This window comes from Camelus dromedarius, chromosome 5 (assembly GCF_036321535.1).
Source record: "Camelus dromedarius isolate mCamDro1 chromosome 5, mCamDro1.pat, whole genome shotgun sequence".
NCBI lineage: Eukaryota > Metazoa > Chordata > Mammalia > Artiodactyla > Camelidae > Camelus > Camelus dromedarius.
The window spans coordinates 66,836,184-66,858,738 of record NC_087440.1 but is presented as its reverse complement, the minus strand read 5'-3'; the positions used below and the strand labels follow the sequence as shown (position 1 = coordinate 66,858,738).

At 46.5% G+C, this 22,555-nt stretch overlaps 1 protein-coding gene across 9 annotated transcripts in view; it reads left to right on the top strand.

Moving 5' to 3' along the window:
* The first annotated feature begins 2,135 nt into the window (after window positions 1-2,135).
* MAP3K9 (mitogen-activated protein kinase kinase kinase 9) overlaps window positions 2,136-22,555 on the top strand; it is a 90,997-nt gene continuing 70,577 nt past the window's right edge. For all 9 annotated transcript variants that reach the window (XR_010381026.1, XR_010381027.1, XR_010381024.1 and 6 more), the window contains exons 1-2: window positions 2,136-2,893; window positions 9,348-9,761. Coding sequence is in view for 5 of the 9 variants with exons in the window: in XM_064486075.1 (XP_064342145.1) it covers window positions 2,494-2,893; window positions 9,348-9,761 (814 nt within the window). In the remaining 4 variants the exon portion in view is untranslated. The remainder of the gene's footprint in view (window positions 2,894-9,347; window positions 9,762-22,555) is intronic.

The following is a 22,555-nucleotide window of genomic DNA, read 5'->3' as shown; positions in this document are numbered from 1 at the left end:
CCTATTCTCTTCTGGGTGGGGGAGGAGTGGAGATCCTCAAAACTGTATAGATCCTCAAACACAATTGTTAATAAGGAAAATGACAATAAAAATTGCCCAATTACTCATAATCCTACCACTTGGAAGAGATCCACCACTGGCAATTTTCTCTGTATCTTTTTTGTGGGTTCCCCCCCCCCTCCTGTTTGTTTCTCTGTATCTATACTATTTTGTAAAATTCCTTTTTCCTCCAAATTAAATTTTTATCAAGAAAATTCTTTTCTCATGGTTTTTATTTTTTTAAACATGAAATACATCTACCCTTTACTTGTTCTCTTCTGCTTGGGAGTGGAATGGTTTTATTTTGAACAAAATTTAGAGAATTTACTGAAAGATGCATGCATATTGTTTCCAGTTCACTCATCCTATGTGCAATAAGAATAGCCTGAACATTGTTTTAGGGCATTTACTCAGATATCAGATACTCAGAAGCTCTTCAGTACCACACTCTATCCTTCCTTCTTCAAAACCCAAAATGTCTTGGTATTTCTGTACACTAGGTATACAGTGTAGCCACATTCATGTGCAAACCACCGAATGTCTGGCCTACAAGATCATAGGAGATCTTCCAGTCCACTCCCCTTACTTTAAAGATGAGCAGACTGTTTGAGTACTCATTCAAGATCTTGCAGCTGGTGGCAGCCGAGCCAGAGATGCCAGCCCTGGTTATTTTTCAAAATTGCCCCCACTGTCTTCAGTTTGTCTAACAATTAACCCCAAACTAAAATCAAACAAAAAATATTCAGGGACACACTAACTCTTGCCAAATAAATCTTATCTGTCCCTACCATGGAAGGGGAAAAGATAATGCAGCTTTGTAGAGATCAGGCTAGATCTTTGAGCATGGACTTGTTTTGAAATGTCAGAGAACCTTCTCACTGGAAATCTATACTGATGTAAAAGGATTAAAGCACAGAAAAAATATTAGGGGCCACCAAGCTCTTTCTTTCTTAATGCTTGAGAAATGGAGGATAACAAAAGGATGTAGGAAAAGGTCGGCCTTGCTCATGAACTGCAGTATCCTCTTGTATGTATATTCTTCTTTGGTTTTTCATCTTATTTGTAAAGAGGTCACCATGATCCAAGGTGCAATTTCCGCAGGCAAAAGACACCCAACACTTGTAGAAAATTGAGTCTTTTCAGAGAGACCAAGCCCACTTCACCGACAGCTTTCCCAGCCTCAGTCTGAGCCCCAGTAAGGTGGTGTCTCGTCTGAATTCTAAAGATCGACGGTATTGTAATCTCTTCCCACAGGAACCCAAGGAAGGGTGAGCTGTATGCAGTCTTCATACAAGAGAGAACTGTAGCTTGAAGAGTTCCAGAGAACATTCCAGTGGGCCTGAAGGCCTTAATAGCTGAAAGGTTACGGAAGTAGGAGTGGGGGTGCAATTTGGCCGGACGGGAGCGGAAGCTGATCCACCTGGTGACCAGGACAGAGGCAGACCTAAGAGAAGGGAGAATTCAACTCTGAGAGGGAGCAGGCGAAGAAAGAGCTCTCCTGGGAGGGTGCAGCTCAGCTAGCTCCTTCTCTGCGTACTCTCAAAACTCACTGTGGGATCAAGAACACAGGTGCGGCCCAACGGAGTCCCTACCACTCCGCGGCAAACAAAGGGAGCGGTCTCTTTCAGCCCTTCGGGTTTGAATGAGGGCTCGGCTTTACCTTTTAGGATCCACCCATCCCTCCTCAGGCGCCCAATGAGGCAGCAGCCTCTTCCAGCCGGGCGGTGCTGAACTCTCCCAGGAAACAGACAGGTACCTCCGACCAATGGCTGGAGCTGCGGCGGGCCAATGGGAGAGAGAAATGGGTCAACCTGGGGTTTGAGAATGAGAGAGCCCGCACAGAGGGCGGGGACGCAGAGAGCGAGCGACGTAGGCGCAAGGGGTGGAGAAGGGCGGGCCGGGTGGCTAGAGGGGCAGCCCCAACCGTGGCGGGAGCAACCTGCAGACGGGTCAGCGGCGGCCAATGGGAAGACAGGTTGGCTCGGGGGAGGACCCGGGCCCCGCAAGCCCCGCCCTCTCGGGTCCGCAGGGCTGGGGCGGAGCCAGGTCCGCGTCAGGTGGTCCCGGGCGTGCGAGCGGCGCTGGGGGCGGGGCACGGCGCGGAGTCGGGAGCGGCGGCCAGCGGGCGGCGGCCAGCGGGCGGCGGCGGGCACCGGCAGCTTGAGCAGGTACCCGCGGCGGAGGTGGCCAGGCCGCCCCAGGGGGCGAGCGCGAAGGCAGGGGCTCCGGCCCGCCGCGCCCTCATGCTGCGGTGAGCACTCGCGCTCGGCGCACTGGTCGCCGCGCCGCGCCAGCGCCAGCGAGCCCGCTCTCCCCGCCCAGTCAGCCCGGGCCCTACCTGCGGCCGCCGTCGGGGGAGGGGGGTGCCCCCAGCTCTGCGGAGCCGCATGAACAATAGGTGGCGGCGGCTCCTGCGGGCGGCGGCAGCCCCGCACCCTATGGATCGGCCGCTCCATGGAGACCTCCAGAGCGCTTCTCGGCTGCCTGGCGAGCGCCGCTGCTGCCGCCCCGCCGGGGGAGGATGGAGCGGGGGCTGGGGCCGAGGAGGAGGAGGAAGAGGAGGAGGAGGCGTTGGCGGCCCCCGGGGAGCTGGGTTCCGACACGCCGCTGCCCTACTGGACAGCCGTGTTCGAGTACGAGGCGGCGGGCGAGGACGAGCTGACCCTGCGACTGGGCGACGTGGTGGAGGTGCTGTCCAAGGACTCGCAGGTGTCCGGCGACGAGGGCTGGTGGACCGGGCAGCTGAACCAGCGGGTGGGCATCTTCCCCAGCAACTACGTGACCCCACGCACCGCCTTCTCCAGCCGCTGCCAGCCCGGCGGCGAAGACCCCAGTTGCTACCCGCCCATTCAGTGTAAGGCGAAGGCGGGGCCCGGGAGCCCGGCAGGGAGGAGGGGTGGGGGGAATGGTGTAGGCCTGGGGCTGGTCGAGAAGGGAGCAGATCCCTCCTCCAGGGTTACGTTAGGGTGGGCAGTGATTAACCTGGGAGTGGATGTGTGCGCGCGCGCTCACGCTGCAGGGTCTTTGGGCCGTGCGATGGGCGAGATAGACACGCCGCAGGCCTTGCCTTGGAACCTCAGGCCCTTGGGCTTCTTCACCTTCATCTGACCATCTTAGCAGCAGCTCCTGATTCCACATCCTCAAGCTCCAGCATGAGAATCTCCCCACTTCCCCCACCCCCAGTCTGGAAGGATTTTAGGCAAGCTGGCGGTTTCTGTTATAACCCTAGTCCCCAAATCAAGGACCTTCCTGACCTCTTCTATCGCCTGTCCCCGCCCCTTAAAGGCATTTGCTTTCAAGGAGATGGGGGTGTCACCGCAGGGCTGGGCTGGCTGGCTAGTCCCGGAAGCCTGTGAGAACTCAAGGCTAAAGTGTCTTTGAAATACCGTGTTGATTTCTTGGATCCTAATCTTGTAGCTCAGAAGTTGTACCTTATGGAGTCTCAATGAATAATGTGCTAAGAAGGGTTTGTGGAGAGGCAGGTGTTGAGTGGAGAAATGATTAGAGAGGGAAAAGTATGTCGTTCCCCCGTGGGAGACCAGGAGCACAAGGCACAGTGGCTAAATCCCAGCCCCTTGACACCCAGACAGTATATTTTCTCCTTTCTTTTCACCCCAGATCCTTGCCTATATTTGGTATTTGCCAAATCACAGGGGGACCATGCCCAGGGGTCCCTCCCAAGGCCTTTCTTCCAGTGTCCTGGTTTTCACCAATTTCCCAGGAGCCCCCTGTTCTACACACAGTAATGAAATTTTCTTTGTTTTTTCAAAGGACTTAAATTGCCATTAGAATCCTTTAATCGGTGGTGCTAGGTGGTTTTAGAAGAAAGATATAAATATCTCCCAGTGCAGTTTATACTACTTTGCTTTTGAGTGTTTACATAATTTCTTTCCTGTTAAAAAAGTACTGTTAGTACAGATGTATCATTATTTATTCCATATTATGGATATTTTGCATCTTAGTTGATTTAAAAAAATCATTACCAAGGGCCAACTTTAAACATTTAGTTTTATTTTTTAATTTTTAAAAATTTTTTGTTGTATTTTATAGTTCTAAAATTTTATTTGTAACAGTTATCTTTCTATTCCTGTGACTTATTTTCACGGAAACAATTGTGTTATTATCTTAAGATGTTTATTAAATACCATCTATTAATATCAAAATCATAACCCCTCTCCTTTTTTTCTACTCTCCTTTGTTTTTTTATTGGTGTTTTGACTGTCAAATTGATGTTCAAATCTTTAGTTTCCTTTGTTTCTCTCTCCCTCTCATTCAGTTAAAAACTTCCTGCTTCTACATTTTGATCTTTATAATACTTAGAGGTGACAAATTACTTTAAATTTTTTTCTAGGTGTTACAGCTTTTTGGCTTTTTGCTGCAAAGATGAAGGCTAAGGGTTCTAGCATGTAGTGTCTCAAATAGTGTTGAAGATGAACTTGGTCACATATTGGAAGAGATGTTGGCCTGTAATAATAAGCATGTTAGAAAACTGTAATAATAAGCATGTCAGATTTCAAGGCTCTTTGTGGGTGAGGTTTTGTGATTTTTTTTCAGGGACAGCTAATGTCAGACTAGAAGAGCTGTATGAGGTTCACGAGGAGGAACTGAGTTTCTTTAGTATCTTGTGCTTCCTGCTGTCAGAGTCAGGAGTGAACATGACTTAGACTGAAAGAATGCATCTGCAGAAAGCCAGACAGGCCCACAGTGTGTTACAGGAGAAGTTCCTTCTCCTTTGGGCACCCAGGACTTAACCTTTATTGTAACAAAATTTACCTTGGGTGGAGTAGATTCCTAGATCTAAAACTCAGATGATGAGGAAGTAGAAAGAATCCGTGTTATTGAAAGAATTGACTTGGAAAGCACAACATTTGAAAGTCTTGGTGGGTTATTTTATTTAACCACACTGGGAGTTCTGATCTTGAATGAAATTCTTGATAATTCTCAATTCAGATAATTCAGGAATTCATTCTTGTTTTAACTCTTGTCAAAAACCAATTAAAGTGCACAGTGAAAGAGAGATACTGTATTAAATACAAGGAGATAAATGATAAGATAAGGAGGTGCTTGTAAGTCACACATGCACGGAAATTGGTGCTGTAAACTTATCATTTCAGTGCAGTGCTTTGATAAAGATGGACACAAATTTGCTGACAGATGTGCCTCTGATCTGTATGCTGTGTCCACCAGTTGAGTTAGTGTCACTTAAAAAATAAAGGTGATCGACCACCTTGTCTCCAAAGACTTGGAGTGAAATTGATCTGCTGACAACTTTTCCCAACTTTTTTGAACTTCCCCTCTGGGGCATGGATTTGACATTAGATTATGAATAGAAGACACAAAGTCAAGTAATAAAGTTCAGTTTTAGTTTCAAATGTTGCTTTCCAAAGTGAAAATTTTGTTTCAAACTTTAATCAAAACAGAAGAGGGGGAACTTACTAAATCTTGTGACAAAGAAAGCATATAAGAGGGTTATTACAAATCATCTAATATTTATAGAGTGCTTTTATTCCCTCCAGTGTAGGTATTCGAGTTTAGCTCTCCATGGGGCAGACAAATATAAACAGCCCAGGAGCTTGGTTGTCTTCTTTGTTTTAGTGAAAGGTGGAAAATGTACCGTCCTGAACTTATCATCTTGGGAGATATATAACCCTAGGTATTACATTTTTTTTTTCTTATAGGAGAGTTGTGTATATTTTCAAGCAAGCATAAATTAAGGTTATTTCTAATTTTGCATTTTTTTCTTGCATTCATTAGAAATATAAGGATGTATTTTCAGATGTAATTAAGGTTTTTAAATGAATGAGATATGTACCATTCACTTGCCCCAAACCCACCAGAATATACCTATATATTTAGTTTCCAAGGATTCAATCAAGAGGGAATAACATCTTGACTCCAAAAATGAAAGAAATAAGGTCTTGTTCCTGATATTCCTGGAAATTTTCTTCTACAGAAACTGAAAAATGTGCTGTATGAGACTTGACCTGATTCTTACTTAAAACCAGGTCTTGACTGGAATGGGGAAGGGAAGGAGAGCCCCACATCCTCTGAGCTGCAGCTGAAGGTCTAGTTTCTATCCAGAGGGACTTCTGAGCAGGGAAGGAAGAAAGTACCCTCCCTTCTCCCTGCATTCCCCACTGTTGCGTCTTCTGTCTGCTTGTAAGCTGTGTTCTATACTTTTCTTGAAGGCTGGTCATAATATTTCCTTGACTTAATAGCAAGAATCTGAGTTTATGTTCTACTCAGAGAGAGATTATTGCTTTGCCTTCTCCACAGAGGTTTTCTGTCTTCTGTGAAATTCCATCAGAGGAGCTGTCCCTTCAGCACCCTAGTTGAGAATCTCATCTTTTAAATTCTCTTATGTTTAAATAAATATTTAACACTTCCCTGGTGTTCACAACTATGCTTCAGACCAGAGGAAAGAAGACAGAGTGCAAGAGAAAATAAAAGTTAATTTCCTTAAGGAGAATTCACATATTCAGTTGAGGAAATAAGGTGTGTAAATACAGATTTATTAAATAGGCACATATCTTCATCAGTGAAAAATCTGGTAGAAAAAAATGAGTGTTACTTCCCTTCATGAGCAAAGGGACTCCTAACATAACTTACATTCTCCTCCAAGGGCGTTTCTAATCTCCTTGACATAGGCATATTTTTCTCTTTCATGAAGATGGATAAGGCAAGAATTAGTAATCAGTCAGAATTCACTTTAGGACCAGGAAACACTCAAGCTATTTTAAGCAGAAAGTGATTTAGCGCAGGAAATGAGGTGCTTATGGGTTTGTTGGAAGGACAGGGAGAAGGGGTTCTCAGATGGACATAGGGGACTGTCTCCCAGAACGCTGCAGACCTGGCCCACCAGGCAGGCTGTTGCTTCTCTGACTGAAAAGGCATAGAATCAGGAGTTGCCATTGAAGCTCCTGACTTCAAGAACACCCTGTCATGGTTGCCGTTCAGAGATCATTAGGTGACCACTTGGTCTTGCGTCATCCCTTTCCGCATCCACAGAGCTAATGATTGGACACTGACATGCTATTGCAGAAAAACCCCACTCCTCCACAGAAGAGTGAAGCCAGGAGAAGCAGCAGGGAGATGGTCCCCATCTCACTTCTGTCTTCCAAATCTTCTGCATCTCATTGGCTGAACCAGAACTCTGTCAGGGAATCTGGGAAATGTAGTTTTTAGCTTTCTGGTCTCTGTAGGACTGAAAGGTATGCTGGAGGATTGTAGAATGGATGTTGATTGCTAGTCTGCAGGACCTGCCATACCATTTATTCTTCAAGAAGATTGCTAGATGAGGAGATAATCTTGAACAGTTGGAAACTTTAGGATGAAGATGGGCTATATATTTCATATACCTAAAGGCAGTCCAGCCAACTTTTCCTAAGAGTTTCCTTTGTGCAGACTGCCAAGTGCATTACAAAATATAAATGAATATTAGCCCTAGGTAAGATAGAAGTGCTATAACCAAGCAAGAGCTGAATTTTGAGCACCACCAGCATCTGAATAGAGGATGGATGTGGCGTGGAGCTGGCTGAGAAAGGATGGGAACAGGCAGCGGTGGGCAGTTCCTCTTTTGGTCTTGCCAGAAATTTGTATTCTTAATTTTTTTTTTTTTTTAACAAAGTGTGACTATTCTCTGTATTTGTTTCAGGAGGGCCAATTCAGTTTTTTCCCCTGGATCTGAGTTTGGTTTATTTCATACCGAGGTAGATTTTTCCCCCCATTTTACTGCACTGTCTGTTGGCCACCTACTGAATGTTTGGCATGGCAAGGACACTGGTGAGGAAGGCAGGCAGAATCCACCCTTGTGGTTCTTGCAGTCTAGCAGGACGATAGGCGTTGAACAAGTAATTATAACCTTGTTGAGTCTTGCCAAATAGAGACTCCTGTGACAGTGCTTGATGGGGGCCTGACCTCATTTGGTTGCGGGTTTGGGAAAAGTTCCTCTAGGAAATTGATAGTTAAGCTGAGACCTGGGGGATAAGTGTGAGTCAGCCAGGTAAAGACAAAGAGACTGAGAAGACGGAGGACAGGGTTTTCATGAGTAAAAGGAGAGCTAGCACTTTGCTCATAAGCGGCACCATATCTAGCCTGAGATTTTTAATCACTCGTAGTCCTTATTACCTATGCACGGAAGCCTCTCCAGAACCAAAGACAGAATCAAGTCCCATAGGTTCAGACTCTGTATTTGGGAAAGAGGATGAGTGCTTGGATGTGGTGCTGGGAGCCTCCGGGTAAAGCTGTGGCCCAGGTGACTGCTGGAGGGAGATGTTTCCTCGGAGACTCCTTCCCCGCACTTCTTTGTCACCGGGTCCTGGTGGAACGAAGTTGTGAAAGGCTCCCAGTTTCCTCCAAGGTTCAGACCCTTGTGCTCATGCGCCTGGGTCATTCCAGTGGCCTCCTTAGTGGATCCATTTGCTGCAGGAGACTGTCCACCAGGTTATAGTCCGCACGGCTGCCAGAATTGGTTTCTTGTCTGAGTCACAATTCAGACAGTACTCCCTTTCTTAAAGATACACGACTCCTGTCATTTACAGTGTGGAGTTTAAGTCCCTCAGAATGGCTTTAAAAACATTTCATGACCTGGCTTGGAGCCTCATCTGCCCTGAGGCATATAATGCAGCCACCCTGGACTCCCTGAAGTTCCTGATGTGCCATGCACTCTCATGCCCCATGCTCTTGCTCGTGACCTTCCCTCTGCCTGGACTGTCCTTCTCTGCCCTGATTCTCATTGCCTGATGAGATCCCTCCCACTCATTCTTTAGGCCCCATTTCAAATGTTGCCTTCCCTGAGAGTCCTTTCCCCACTCACCTTGTTAAGTCCTTTCCCCACCACCCCTGTCCCGGGGTGGGAGTTAGTGATTTCCTAATCTTCAGATCATACAAAGCTACAGAACTCTTGTCACACTGCAGTTTGGTTGTTGTCTGTCTGCCTTGGCACTGGATTGTATGCTTCTCACCACCCAGTATGTGCACAGTGAACTCTGAAGGAGTCACATAAAAACAATCTCCCTCAACTCTCCCTCTAGTTAAAATGGCTGGTCTTGGTACAATAGTCTACAGGACGTTCCAAGTGGAACTTATTTCATGAACATTTATTGAATGCCTACTGTGTGCTAGTCCCTGACAATACTGCAACAGAAAAAAGTTCATCCCATTTCCTGTTTTTAGGGAGTTTATAGCAGAGAGACAGAAAAGCCAAGTGAACAGACAGCTTGTTGTGTGTACCCATCCAGGTAAATGGGCGATTAAATGGTGCCTGCAGGATGTTTCTGACTTGCTTCTCTTTCTCCTCTCTTTCTCAGTGTTAGAGATTGATTTTGCGGAGCTAACCCTGGAAGAGATTATTGGCATCGGGGGCTTTGGGAAGGTCTATCGTGCTTTCTGGATAGGGGATGAGGTCGCCGTGAAAGCAGCTCGCCACGATCCCGATGAGGACATCAGCCAGACCATAGAGAATGTTCGCCAGGAGGCCAAGCTCTTCGCCATGCTGAAGCACCCCAACATCATTGCCCTCCGGGGGGTGTGTCTGAAGGAACCCAACCTCTGCTTGGTCATGGAGTTTGCTCGTGGAGGGCCTTTGAATAGAGTGTTATCTGGAAAAAGGATTCCCCCAGACATCCTGGTGAACTGGGCCGTGCAGATTGCCAGAGGGATGAACTACTTACATGATGAGGCAATTGTCCCCATCATCCACCGCGACCTTAAATCCAGCAACAGTGAGTACCGAGCCATGGGGCTGGAGGGCTGAGAGCACTGTCACACTCAGTCCCTGGCTTCCATCAGAGTGGATTCCCAAGGAATCTTAGTGGCCAGGGAAACTCCTTGTATAAAATCAGTCCATCTTTCAGTTGAGATAGAGGAGGTAGAATGAGTGCCAGTGAAATTGGTTTAAGAAGAGAAGAATGAGGCACCAGAGGCAATAATTCTGAGCTCTTACTAGCAGGCAAGGTTGGCAGTGTGTAATTCTGATCTACTGCACAAAACAGAACATACAGATTTATTTTTCCGCTTGAAGGAAGGGTGCCTGTGATTGCGAAAAGGATTTTCCTCTTTGGTGGAACAGCAGGTAAAGCAAACCCATCCTACCTGTTTGCATTTCTACCTAAACACCCCAACCTGAGGTCCCCACCAGAGAAGGCGCCGTGTAAGAAAGAGGAGGTGTGCTGTTTAAGCTGTGAGGCCCACTCAGGTGACTATGTCAGCTTGGAGAGCTTGACCTGGTGGGTAGGACTCCAGCCCTCCTGATGGCCTCGGGGTAGCAATAATCAATTGTCATAACTGCTTAGTGTTTAATAGCAGGAAACTGAGAAGTAACTGTTTATTAAACATCTGGAATCTATAAACTAGACTGTAAAGCAAGTGTTAGACATAATTAAATGATGAATTGGTAGAAACTTCAGTCTCTTTCCTTGGCTGAATCAGCAGGTGCTGGGAGTACGCTTCTTTGCCTTGGAAACTTGGACTTCCCCTTACCTAAACTGCATGGCAGAGAGGATGCAATTTGCTAAGTGGTATATGCTTAAAGTCACTCTGAGCATCCTGTCCAGAGAGGAAGGCATTAGGACTTGGGGCCCCAGAAACTCCACTCTCCGAATCCTTCAGCTTTGAGCCCAGAAACCTTTCAGACTTTGTTTTGCTCCCAGCTGTTCCAGATGTGGCTTATTTTTCTGTTGATGCTATTGTGAATCTGTTAATTCAAAAGATACATTTTAAATTACTTAGGTAGTAAGTGTTTTTGTTGTATAAAAATTAGAAAGTAGAGATAAACAAAAAGAAGAGAAAAATCACCCATAATGTTTTCCTTCAGAGAGTGTAAGTCTTAAATTTGGCATATTTTCCCAGAAATTTTTGGAGTATATATGGCTTATATATACACAGCACACTTTCCAATTTATGTTATTTTTTTAAGCTTTTTTTTTTTTTTTTGGTGGGGGTAGGTAATCAGTTTTATTTGTTTATTTATTTAATGGAAGTACTGGGGATTGAACCCAGGACCTCATGCATGCTAAGCACGTGCTCTACCCCTGAGCGATACCCTCCCACCTTCAATTTACTTTAAAATAGCTGTTACTACCTTTACCTCTTCTACCCACACCACCTTACTTCTTAATAAAAGCAAAATTCATCCTTGTGTGAGTATGGAACATTAAATACATATTTTAGGTATAATGCATGTGAAGGATTTAAGTTTCATAAAATAAAATCTGGTTTCTCTTTTCCTTCTGACATTATTCTCTTTACTGTATGATTATTATCATCCCTCCTCCAAAATTCTGTTCTTTAAATGTATGAAGTAAATTAAAACTTTTGGTGACCCCCCCTTTTCGAAGTAATTTCTACCTAGGGACTGCTTTGGTTGATGGGGTAAGAATAAGATGTGTTGGTAGAAAATGTGATATAGAAGCGGGATTTAAGAAATTTTTTCTTATAGCCTTATTATGCTGGGAGAGCTGGGCAAAGTGTATTAACCTTATATAATTGAGCCCATTTAGAAACTTGGGCTAGGAAGATGGAATTGTAAAAGTTAATAATTTCCTCTATGAAGTTTTAAATCTGGGTGTAATTTCAAGCTGTAAATACAAGATTTTACGTTTTTATGATTTACGTTTGGAAGTCTAGGCTCTTGTAAAGGAAAAGCTAACTTGCCAAGGTTCTGCTGTTCGCAGGAGATGGCAAGAGATCTGACTGTCATCTGTCACTCAGGAGACAAAGCACTGGTCCTTCTTTGTCCTTAAGTGGAGTTTAGGATTGCCGAGGGGGGCCCTCAGATACAGTGTATGATGGCAGGAGTGGGACTTACACATAGGGCAGTATTATAAAGGACCTCATCAAGACAGTTGATGCCCTGAAATGTGCATAGTCCATTGGGCTGCATGGTTGGTGCTGACGCTGGTGCCTGCTGTAAATCTCACGTGTTGAGATGGGTAGCTCCTTGACATTTGTCTGTAGGTGGCTGTTTGCCTGGGTTTGAATTTATCCAACATGAACCTTGATGACACCATTATTCTCATTCCATTGCTCTGTGTGCATAACTTGAAATCACTTTAGAAATGTTATGCCACTCCTTTGCCTCCAGTTTGAGAGTCATAACTTCTTTGTATTTTGCAGACTTGGGGATACTGGCCTGTCTCTCTTGATTTTTCTTAGGGATTCCAGAGAGTTGAATTTTGGTCACGGTTACATGAGGGCAGAATTCTATGAAGTCTATGTGTTAGTTGACTTTGAACCATTAGAGAAAAGAGTAAGTGTATAAGGGGGCTGTCTTTGTGGAAAAAGAAAGTAGTTGGTGATAAACATCTACAGAAGGTTCAGTAAAAAAGTGATTTATTAAATGCTTTATTATCCTGATGACCCACTTAAAAAAGTCACGTGCTGTTTACTGTCAGTAGATGTGTACAGCATATAACATCCTGTGTTCATATATCATCTGCAATAAATTTGGGTTTGATTGCACCTAACCTAAGAAACAAAACAAAATAGCAGTGGCTAAGACAAAGTATACGTTCGTTTGTCTGAAAACAGGTCTGTAGGGTTTTAGTGCATCTCCACATGTCATCAGGGACCCAAGCTCCTGTTTTCATTCCATCATCCCAGCACATGGCTTGCATCTTGGGGTCACCTTACGGTCTAAGATGTTTGCTGAAATGCCAGTTATTTGGTCCAAGTCACAGGCCCAAAGGAGCAGGAAAAGCAGAAGCAGAGAAAAACTGCTCCCGTGGCTGAGTTGCCTCCTGTTAACTTCCCAGAAGCCCAGCACAACACGTCTGCTTGCATTCAGTGGCCAGAAAGGAGTCACATAGCCATGGCTGGTGCTGGGGAGTCTGGGAGATGGAGGCTTTCATTCTGAGTGGTGTTGAGTCTGGCTAATGATCAGGGTCTGTTACCAAGGAAGAGAGGGGGCATGGCTAGTGGGAAATCAACGGGCAGTCTTACCATGGAACCTTGGGACTCACGTGGGGAAGAACTATTAGCTGTTTAGCATCACACAGTCAAACAAGGTTAGCCAGGCCCTGGGACACATGGCTCAGACCCCTGACTTAACAGATGGTTTCTACTGCTTTACTGCATTGCATCATTAACTTAAAAATCTCTTCTTCAAACTGCTCGTTAAAAGCCCTGGCTATAAAAGTGGAGTTATGTGTCTCTGCCCCTCAGATTGGGGAAAACCAGCTTCTTGATTTGTTAGCAAAGGTATTAGTGAGAGATCATCTTTTAGTGGAAAGATTGTCCTTTTGGGGGCAGGTAAGTGGATTTCAGGATTTTGGCTTAAAGGCATTTGGCAGAATAGCAGTTTAATAGGGGCCATTAAAAGTCAAATCAGTGTAAAAATGAGATCATGTGAAAAAGCTTTGGAAGATGAAAAGCCTTACTCAGAGTGAAGGTAGTGTTATTACTTTTATGTTAGTATTAAATAACTTTTTTCCTCTCCTTAGAAAACAGAAAAATATAGAACTAAATATGGTGCGTGTTTTTCCAGTTTTTGCATTTATGGATATTTGTTTTCACCCCTAAGGGAAATCCAAGTAAGTGCATTGCTGTAGTGTGCCTTCTCCCTCCCCCTCTTGTCAGTGTATTGTGACCACGTTCTGATGTAAGTAAGTATTCTTCTGCTGCAGAAAAGGTTGTACAGTATTCCACTCTTTAGGTGTAGATGTAGTGTATTAACTAAAGCAAACTCCTACATCAGCATCATCACCAAACCCCCTAATAATAATAATAATGATGACGATGAAACAGGCAGCTAATGCTTATTGAGTGCCTGCTCTAGGTCAGCCACTGTCTAGGCATTTTACGTGGATTCTCACCTAGTTCTCACGGCAACCCAGTGCCTTTGTTTTTACGAGGAGGCTGAGGCTCAAAGGGGCGGCCGTTTCTCTGGGAGCTCACTGCCAGTCCTGAGAGCAGCCGTCGGCCCGGGTATGGCTCCTCGGGTCGTGTTCCTGTTTGCTGCCCCGCTGCTGGCACTCTGCTGTGGGGCGGCTGGGGTGTTTCACTGCCCCACTATTCATTTCGTGTGCCCTATAGTGCCTTAGTTTCATATGATTAGGAATAATACTCCTCTGCTCACAGAGCCTTAGCATCCACAGTTCATTAATGTATGATCAACTCAGTCTTCATTTCGTAGGAGCGGAGGTGAGTGAGAACTGTATCTGGTCTGGGACTAGCCATGCCTGCCTTCCTCCTTTCAGATGTCCCCTTAAACAGGACGTCTTTGCTGCCTTAGCTCCCTCTTCTTCTTCTGAAAGCATTTTCCCCTCAAGCCAAGCTGGTTTCCTCTTCCCCCCGGAATACCCTCTGGCCCTCCCAGCCGCGTACCCTTGCCATGGGAATAACCTTACTTTGGGGGCTACGCTCGCCTCATCCCTCTGCCTCTCCAAACCCTACCCGTTTTCCTGTGCTCATCTCAAGCCTGGCTACTTTTCCTTCCTGCTAGCCCGTCACTGTAGTCAGTGTTAAGTAGTCATTTGGTGCCTAACATAGATTGCCTGGCTAGTATGCAGAAGAATATTAGGGTGACAAGGGACCAGAGCTGCTGGTCCAGTGATTGCAAGCACAGATGCCTTCTGTGACGCCGGAGGGCCCGGTGGGCCTGCTGCTGAGGGAGTGCGCGCTCTGCCCAGCACAGCACAGGCCGCCGAAGGACACGGCCATACGCCGCACTGCCCAGTTCCGTCCCCCGGTCTCCTCTCTTCGTTGGCTCTGATTTCAGGAGCATTCCCTACGTCTCCAAGTAGACGTTGTGTCTTTAGCTTCCAGGCAAATGAATGAGTGAATAAGTGAAGAAAGTATCACTTTCTGGTCTACTTGAAGGGTCTCCAGATGTAAGAATTCCCCATCTCTTGTCTGAGGACGTTCCTAAGGCCTCACTCGCTTGGAGGCTGCTGTCCATCCTCAGCATAACCTCCAGGCCCTGGATCTTGCCTAATGCCAACCTGTTCCGGGTGCCGAGCGCGGCATCTTTATGGTGCATTTGTGACCCACCTCTGATGCCCCCACCTTCTTCCTTCCCGCACCCTTCCCGGGTGCCAGCCCTAAGTAACTCCTGCTGGCCTGACCCTTGTCTCTACTGCGGCCTGTTGGAGCCGGCCACTCCCTGATGTTGCCTGGATCTCCCACCAATCTGTCCTCTCCAGCCTCAGCTTCTTCTGTTCCCAGCTGTGAACCCCCTGTCAGGCTCCTCCCAGGGTCCGTCCTGGTTTTGTTAAATTGTGTGTTTGGATTGGCTGTTCTTCTTGCAACTGGAGGCCCAGAGCTCCCCCCAACCCCCCTGCCCCCAATTCCATGCTCACATGTGCTTCAGGCTTTTCTCCAGCCTTCTCTCAGAGTTCACAAGGTAAGGAAGTGGGAGACCTGCTTTCTTGAAGTATGAGGAGTTCAGAGTGTCCATTGTGCCCTTGGCCTCAGGCTGGCTGTCATATTCTGAGCCACAGCCCCAGACTGCATTTCCTGTGCAGAATTTCTCCAGGCCGAGTCTGCTTGCTGCGAGGTGTGTGGAACTTTTTGACCCCCTGATTCCACCGTCTTGTGTCCATGTTCCTGTACATGAAGGCAGAGCATGCTCCCACCTGAGGGACGTGGCAACTAAGGCACAGGCATCCTGGCCAGGGGCCGTGTGGCAGAGAGGGCTTGCCTAGTAGAGGGTGAGGAGTAGCCATTATTCTGTAGGAGAGTAAGAGGAACGGTACCTCATTCCCAGGATGGATCTGCAGGCAGTGAAATATCAGCTAGAGAACCCAGTTCCCAGTCTTTTTTTTTTTCTTTTAATGGAAATATTGAGGATTGAACCCAAGACCCTGTGTATGCTAAGCATGTGCTCTACCACTGAGCTAAACCCTCCCCCCTCCAACTCCCTGTCCCTTTGGAGAGGTGTGTAAATGACCTTTTCTGTGCCTTCTGAACTCATCCTCAAATGAGATACTCCCAACAATACCTGGTTTAGGTGCTGCTGAGTCTCCGCATTATTCTCCCCATTTCTGGTCTTTGTGGTTCTTTGCTACAAGTTCCCTCTTATAGAGAGGTGAAGGGTGATGGACACATTTTGAGGGTTTTCCTGGCAAAAGTGTGCAAGCACTCAGTGAATTAGATTTCTCCTTTGGTTGCAGGAGACCATACCCAAGGTTAGCTAGCAGCCACCAGGCATGTCCCAGAGTATTGTGTTCAGTTGATGGGTAGCATTTTCCATGGATACAGAGACACATTCTGCATGTCAGAATAAACATACCAGTGAGCAAAGCTGAAATGAGGCAGATAGCCAGCCAGGTGACCGTGACCCAGCAGGAGAGCCCGACGAGGCCAGGAAATTGGACCTGCAGGCCGCGCTGGGCCTCTCAGTTTTTTGGCTTTTCTGGGAACCATGCTTTCCCCTCTCACCTGGGCGCGGCCGTCTCCTGCACAAAGGTGGTTCTCATTTGTGTGTCATTTTGAACACTCAGTGCTGAGACTCTAACAGGAATTAAAAACAGCAAAAACAGGCCCTGCCCTCAAGGAGCTCCCTGTGGGGCCAGGGAGAAGGGCCTAAAGCCAGCACACTGACGCCCAGTGGGAGCACGTTCCCCCAGGAGGCCTGGTGCCCCTGCCGGTCCCTGAGGATTCTCTCACCTCAGCTCTTTCCTGAAGTTGGAGGGGCTGAGAGCGCCTTGTAAGGATTCATGAGGGAAACTGCCCCGTCTGTGGAACATTTGCCCTCATATCCCCCAGCTTGCTCGGGGAGCCGCCTGCCTTTCCTTTGCCTGGTGACTCTGGGGTCTTCTCTGCAGCTTCCCCAGGGGCAGGGAGTAGCTGGGGACCCTGGGCAACATTTAGGCCCCTACCAAGCGAGTGTTGGAGTTAGAGCAGAAGATGTTGTGTGAAGGCTCTTGGTCGCTATTTCTGGGCTATGACTGAGCCCTTAGGTTGGAGTAAGGGGTCGGGTTCAGGGGAAGAAAGGCTTTGAAGGGTATATGGGCTCTGATTTCCACACAATTCTTCAGTCTCTTCCCCTTTACCTACATTTCCTCTGATTCAAGCCACGATCACCTTGAAAGTCAGGTAAATTATTGTGTCTTCTCTTCTCCACACCACTCCCCGGGCAAGCCTGGTAACAGCAGAGTTGCCATCTCCCCCTTTGGCAGGTGGCCTGTGGCACTGTCATCGCTCAGGGTCGAGATTTGAGTTCTGGATCTTGAAGGAGACAGGATAAGAGTCTGCCTGTGTCTCTTTTGCTCCGTGTCTTTGGGAAAATTTTCCATTCCTGACTTGGTACTTCCCCTCATTCTCACGAGGTAGCTCAGGTCACTTGCAGATAGGGAAACCGGGACACAAGGCAGTGACAGTGGTCCAGTTGAGTCAAGAGAAACATGTGACTTCTTCCCCAGGTCACCCGTCTATTTACCTTGGAGTCCCCGCCAGGACCCCCATCAGCTCCCTGTGAGCCACACTCGCTCCTCTTACTAAGAAGGGGTTGTTCATGGAGTGCTTGAACTTCTTGGAGTCTATGCAGAATACGTGTAGATTTGTTTTGAGGAGAGAGGGTTACAGCTTTTACTAATCCAAGAGTCAGAGAAGGCTATGAAACATCATTGTGGAGAACTTCTTAAATTGGGCATCTGGGAAGAGGCAGACAGGCGCAGTGGACAGAACAACAGCCTGGTACCCCCTTGGCACTGCCTGGCTGGGTGGCACCGCGCACATCTCGTGATCTCCCTGGGCCTCAGATTCCTTGTCTATAAAATGAGAGGTTTGGAGGAGTTGGTCCCTGAGGTCCCTCCCAGGCCTGACCTTATGTGACTTGAAGCGTGAATGTGTGTGTTTTGAGGGTGGATGCTAACAGCTCAGTCTGCCTTAATCTGTGTGTTGGGCTATGGCGCCCCCAGGCTCCGTGCCTCTGACTTCGTTGCAGGGGCCGAGGCTCCTGGTGGGGAGTCTTCCTCAAGCCCTTTAGTGAGAAGACAGCTGCCAGGAGCCCACAGGTGCTCCCTTCCCCCTTTGCTGCCCAGGGCATGACAGATGGCCTTGCTGAGACAAGATGCTCCGGTCACATGAATCTTGACAGGGACTCACAGTACACCAAGGGCAGCCTTCATCCTGGGAGCAGGTCGCTGTTAGTCAAAGGCCACTTCTGTCCTTGGAGCTGAGCAGGGGGCATCCTGGTGTCTCAGAGTTTTTCTACTGGCTCCCCGCTCACTTCTCTGATTCAACAAAAGGCTTTCTCACATAGGGCTGAAGACCACTTGTGTGGCTTTAATTGTGTGGCCCTGTGCCCACTCACCAACAGAACTGCTGGAGACAGTTCCTGTGCAGCGCACTAGACGGACCGTGAGACACAGAAAGGAGACACATTAAAGTGTGGGTCGCGCGTCCCTTTCCCTCCTAACTTCCCCGGGAGTTTTGCTCTCTGTAGGAAACTTGGAGGTTTTGATTTGAGAAGAAAGAATTTCCCCCTTAAGCATGGCATGGCATTATGAGCCACTGTGGTCTAATGGAAGGAACAGGGCTTGGGAGTCAGAGAGACTTGAATTTAAGCTAGTTCTTGAGCCCCTGGCATTGGGCATGCCTCTTGGAGTGCCAGGATGCTCACCTGTAAAATGTAGACAATAAAGAAGAGAGCAGTGATGTTTTAAGGTGGCATGAGATGGTATGTATGTGCCAAACATCACACAGGAACCACAGTCAGTGCAGAGGCTGCCCCCTTCCCCTCTTACTGAGGAATAGGAGAAACGTCTTTCTATCCCTTGGTACTTTAGGTGTACCCAGGGTGTAGTTGGGTTTCCTTTTTTATTAAAGCAGTATGAGTTTGTTTTCTAGGTCTGTGAGTCTGTTTCTGTTTTGTAAATAAATTCATTTGTATCCTTTTTTTTAGATTCCACATATAAGTGATATCATATATTTGCCTTTCTCTGACTGAACTTCACTTGGTTATGATAATCTCTAGGTCCGTCCGTGTTGCTGCAAATGGCATTTCATTCTTTTTGGTGGCTGACTAATATTCCATTGTGTGTATGTATGTATGTATATATATATATGTGTGTATGTATGTGATACATATATATATCACATCTTCTTTATCCAGTCATCTGCTATGGACTTTTAGGTTGCTTCCATGTCTTGGCTATTGTAAACAGTGCTACTATGAGCATTGAATATGAAAAAACATGTATATAAATGTATAACTGAGTCACTGTGCTAGTTTCACCAGAAACTAACACAACGTTGTAAGTCAACTATACATCAATTTTAAAAATACACAAAATTAAAGTAGTATGAGGATTTTAGACAGCCCTGAGCTGCCTTCTCCAGAGTCAGCCAGGGGTGTTTTTATTGGTCCCCCTGAAACGGGCAGATTTGTTTCAGCCAAAGCCATGGAAAGGCATCTGTCCCCTCCCTGCACCTTCCTACTGTGCATGGACCTCTTGTGGGAAAAACCTGTCTGTGCCTCACTCTCTCTGGATGCAACTTTAACTCGCAGTGCTTGGCCTGCTGAGAAACGCTGCCTCGTCTTGTTATGGCCTTTGGCCTGATTGAAAGGGACAGCTGGCCAGTTTTATGGCTCTGCTGGCCTCTCAGCTGATAATGAAAATGGCTTTGCCCCAGGAGGAAGGCAATATATTTCTCTCACTTCCTTGTCTGCTGCCAAGGTCAAAGGGAATGACCTTGCTCACATCCCCCTCCCAGCTTCCCCAAATCAACTTAGCATTCTTGTTGCACAGTCTCTTTTAGGACTCTGGAATATTTAAGTTAGCTAAAGAGATTTTGAGTATTATTGTCTTCTTTTGGAAGGAGAATGGACCTCTTTTCTGTCTCTGTATAGTGGCTTTATTTCCAAATCTGATTGTGTCAAGCACTTAGAGGGTCCTCAAGAAATGTTTGTGGTTTTGATCATCACAGATTCCAGCCCTGTGCCTGTTCCCAAGCATGAACCCCCCTGCCCCCCAAGACATTCTCCAAACAATGCCCAGACGCTCCTCCTTTGGAGCCCACATTTGGGATGTAAACCCCTTTTTCCACTGGAGACGAGCCCTGGGTGAGACTGGGTTTGAGTCCTGGCGCTCTTGCTAGCTGGGACCTTCAGCAAAGGATATGCTCTCTGTGCCTTAGTTCCCGAGAATGTAAAATGGGAATAATTAGAATCCTACCTATCTCATTTTTCAGGGTGCAGATGAGGATTAAATAAAATCATCTGCGTGAAGCTCTTAGCAGTGTCTGGACCATAGTAAGTGGTCCGTACATCCGTCGGTCATCATCCCTGTAATTCCAGCAACTATTTTATTCCTCAGTATTTAGATCCGCAATCTGTGATCTCGTGCTTTTGAGTGTAATTTGTCTTATATTTGCATTTTCATGTTTAGTCATATTCTCTCCAGTTGCACTATAGCTTTTTACAATTCAGCATGCAGTGCATACACACAGGGTCAAAACAGTACAAAATTGAAATGCAAGAAAAGTCAGTCTTTTATTTATCCTAAACCCTTAATTTACTTTTTAGAAGCCAATGAAATTAAGGGTGTTGTGGGTTTTTTTTTTTTTTTTTTTGGTCTCCTTTAATACTTTTTTTCCCATGAGAATAATAATCCCAGTAGGATTCTTGACAGCAGAGGTGGTGGTGTTTTCCGTCTTCCACCTTCCCCTGCTCCCTTCCTCCCCCGCCTCATCAGTCATGTCTCACACAGGACTGGCACGTGGCAGTCCAGATGTTCACTAACAATTCCAGTTTTGCTGTGAAATCTTGCCTTTTCTGCCCCTAGTTTCTTTCTGGATGGACTCAAACTCCTTTACTGAGTGAGCTGCATTAGTTCTTGTCCAGCCCTTGCTTTTATAAGTTCGTTTCATAAACTTTTGAGGAGCTTGGGACCCTAGAGGAAGGGTTCCTTGAAGTGGCTCAGGAAGTCAAGCCTCTCCTCTGAAGACTCCGTCTGTCTGCTCATCCCTGGGAGCAGAGTTGGGGGTGGGAAAGGGATGAGGCCTGTCCCTGCACCCGTGGGGCCGCAGGGCCCTGGCAGTGAGGGATCTTGTGACCAAGACCTTTCAATGCAAATCCTTGGGACTTGTTTGCAGCCTAATGTGCCTGATGAGGCAATGTAACAGGAAGAGGTATGATTGAAAAAAGGAAAAAAGTTACCCCGATTCCACTGTGCAGATGTGGCTGCTGTAATTGTTATATGAGATTCGCTCATTCTTGTCTGGTTCCTCATCTTCTCATTTTAGTCACAGTGTACATGCTGTCTGGACGCTATTTTTTTGTTTCTGCAGTCTGTTCATCTTTAGAATCCAAGAGGGATTATCCATGGTTGGGGAAAAGGGAGCTAATCTTCGGTTTCCAGTCATTCTTTTTTTCAGGGGAAACAGGTCACTAGGTTTGTTTGTTTGTTTGTTTGTTTTTGATGGAGGTACTGGGAATTGAACCCAGGACCTCGTCCATGCTAAGCATGTGCTCTGCCCCTGAGCTATACCCTCCCCTCTCTAGTCATCCTTAAGTTTCCCTTGTGTTTACTGATGAGAGTAGAGTTTAAAGGAACCTTAAGTTGTGACCTGGAGAAGTTGAGCGGCTTGCCTAAAGCCATGCTTTTGGGGTTCTGGGGTCTCATGACCATATTCTTGCTCTCAGCCACCCCCAGACCCTGACAGCAGGCCTGTTACTCTGCCCGGCCTGCCAGCCCGTCCCCAGTATGACGGGCAGCATTGGCACAAGGATCTAGACACCGTCTGAGGAATCAGGGATGACTGACTTATAGGGCCCGGGGGTCAGAGCTGAGGAGGGAAGTCTGTTTCCCACTCACCAGAACTTGGTCACGTTCTTCACTGTTGTGTAGAAAGATAACAGTATTCACTGCTCTTCCAGGTGCTTTAATTTTCAGGAAGAAAAGACAGTAAAAACATTTTTGTTTCATCTTTTTTTCCTCAGCTTTATTGAGCTATAATTGACATACAACATTGTGTAAGTTTAAGATGTACAACGTGATGATTTGGCACACTTACATATTGTGAAATGATTACCACCGTAGGGGTAGTTAACACATCATTCACCTCACATAATTACCATGTTTTTATGTGGTGAGAACACTTAAGATTTACTCTCTTAGCCACTTTCAGGCCTATAATACCGTGTTATTAACTGTGATCACCGTGCTGTACATTAGATTCCCAGAACTTACTCGTCTTAGAACTGGAAGTTTGTACCCTTTGACCAACATCTCCCCATTCCTCCCGCCTCCCAGCCCCTGGCAGCCACCATTCTGCTCTCTCTTTCTGTAACTTTGGCTTTTGAAGATTCCCACATATAAGTGAGATCATACAGTGTTTGTGTTTCTCTGACTTATTTCACTTAGTGTAATGCCTTCAAGGTTCATCCATGTTGTCCCAAATGGCAGGGTTTTCTTCTTTTTTAATGGTTGAAGAGTGTTTCCGTGTGTGTGTGTGTGTGTGTGTGAGATCTTCCTTATCCATTCATCCATAGATGGACACTTAGATCTTTTTTAGGCATCTTGGCTCTTGTGAATAATGCTACAATGAACGTGAGAGTGTGGCTGTCTCTCCC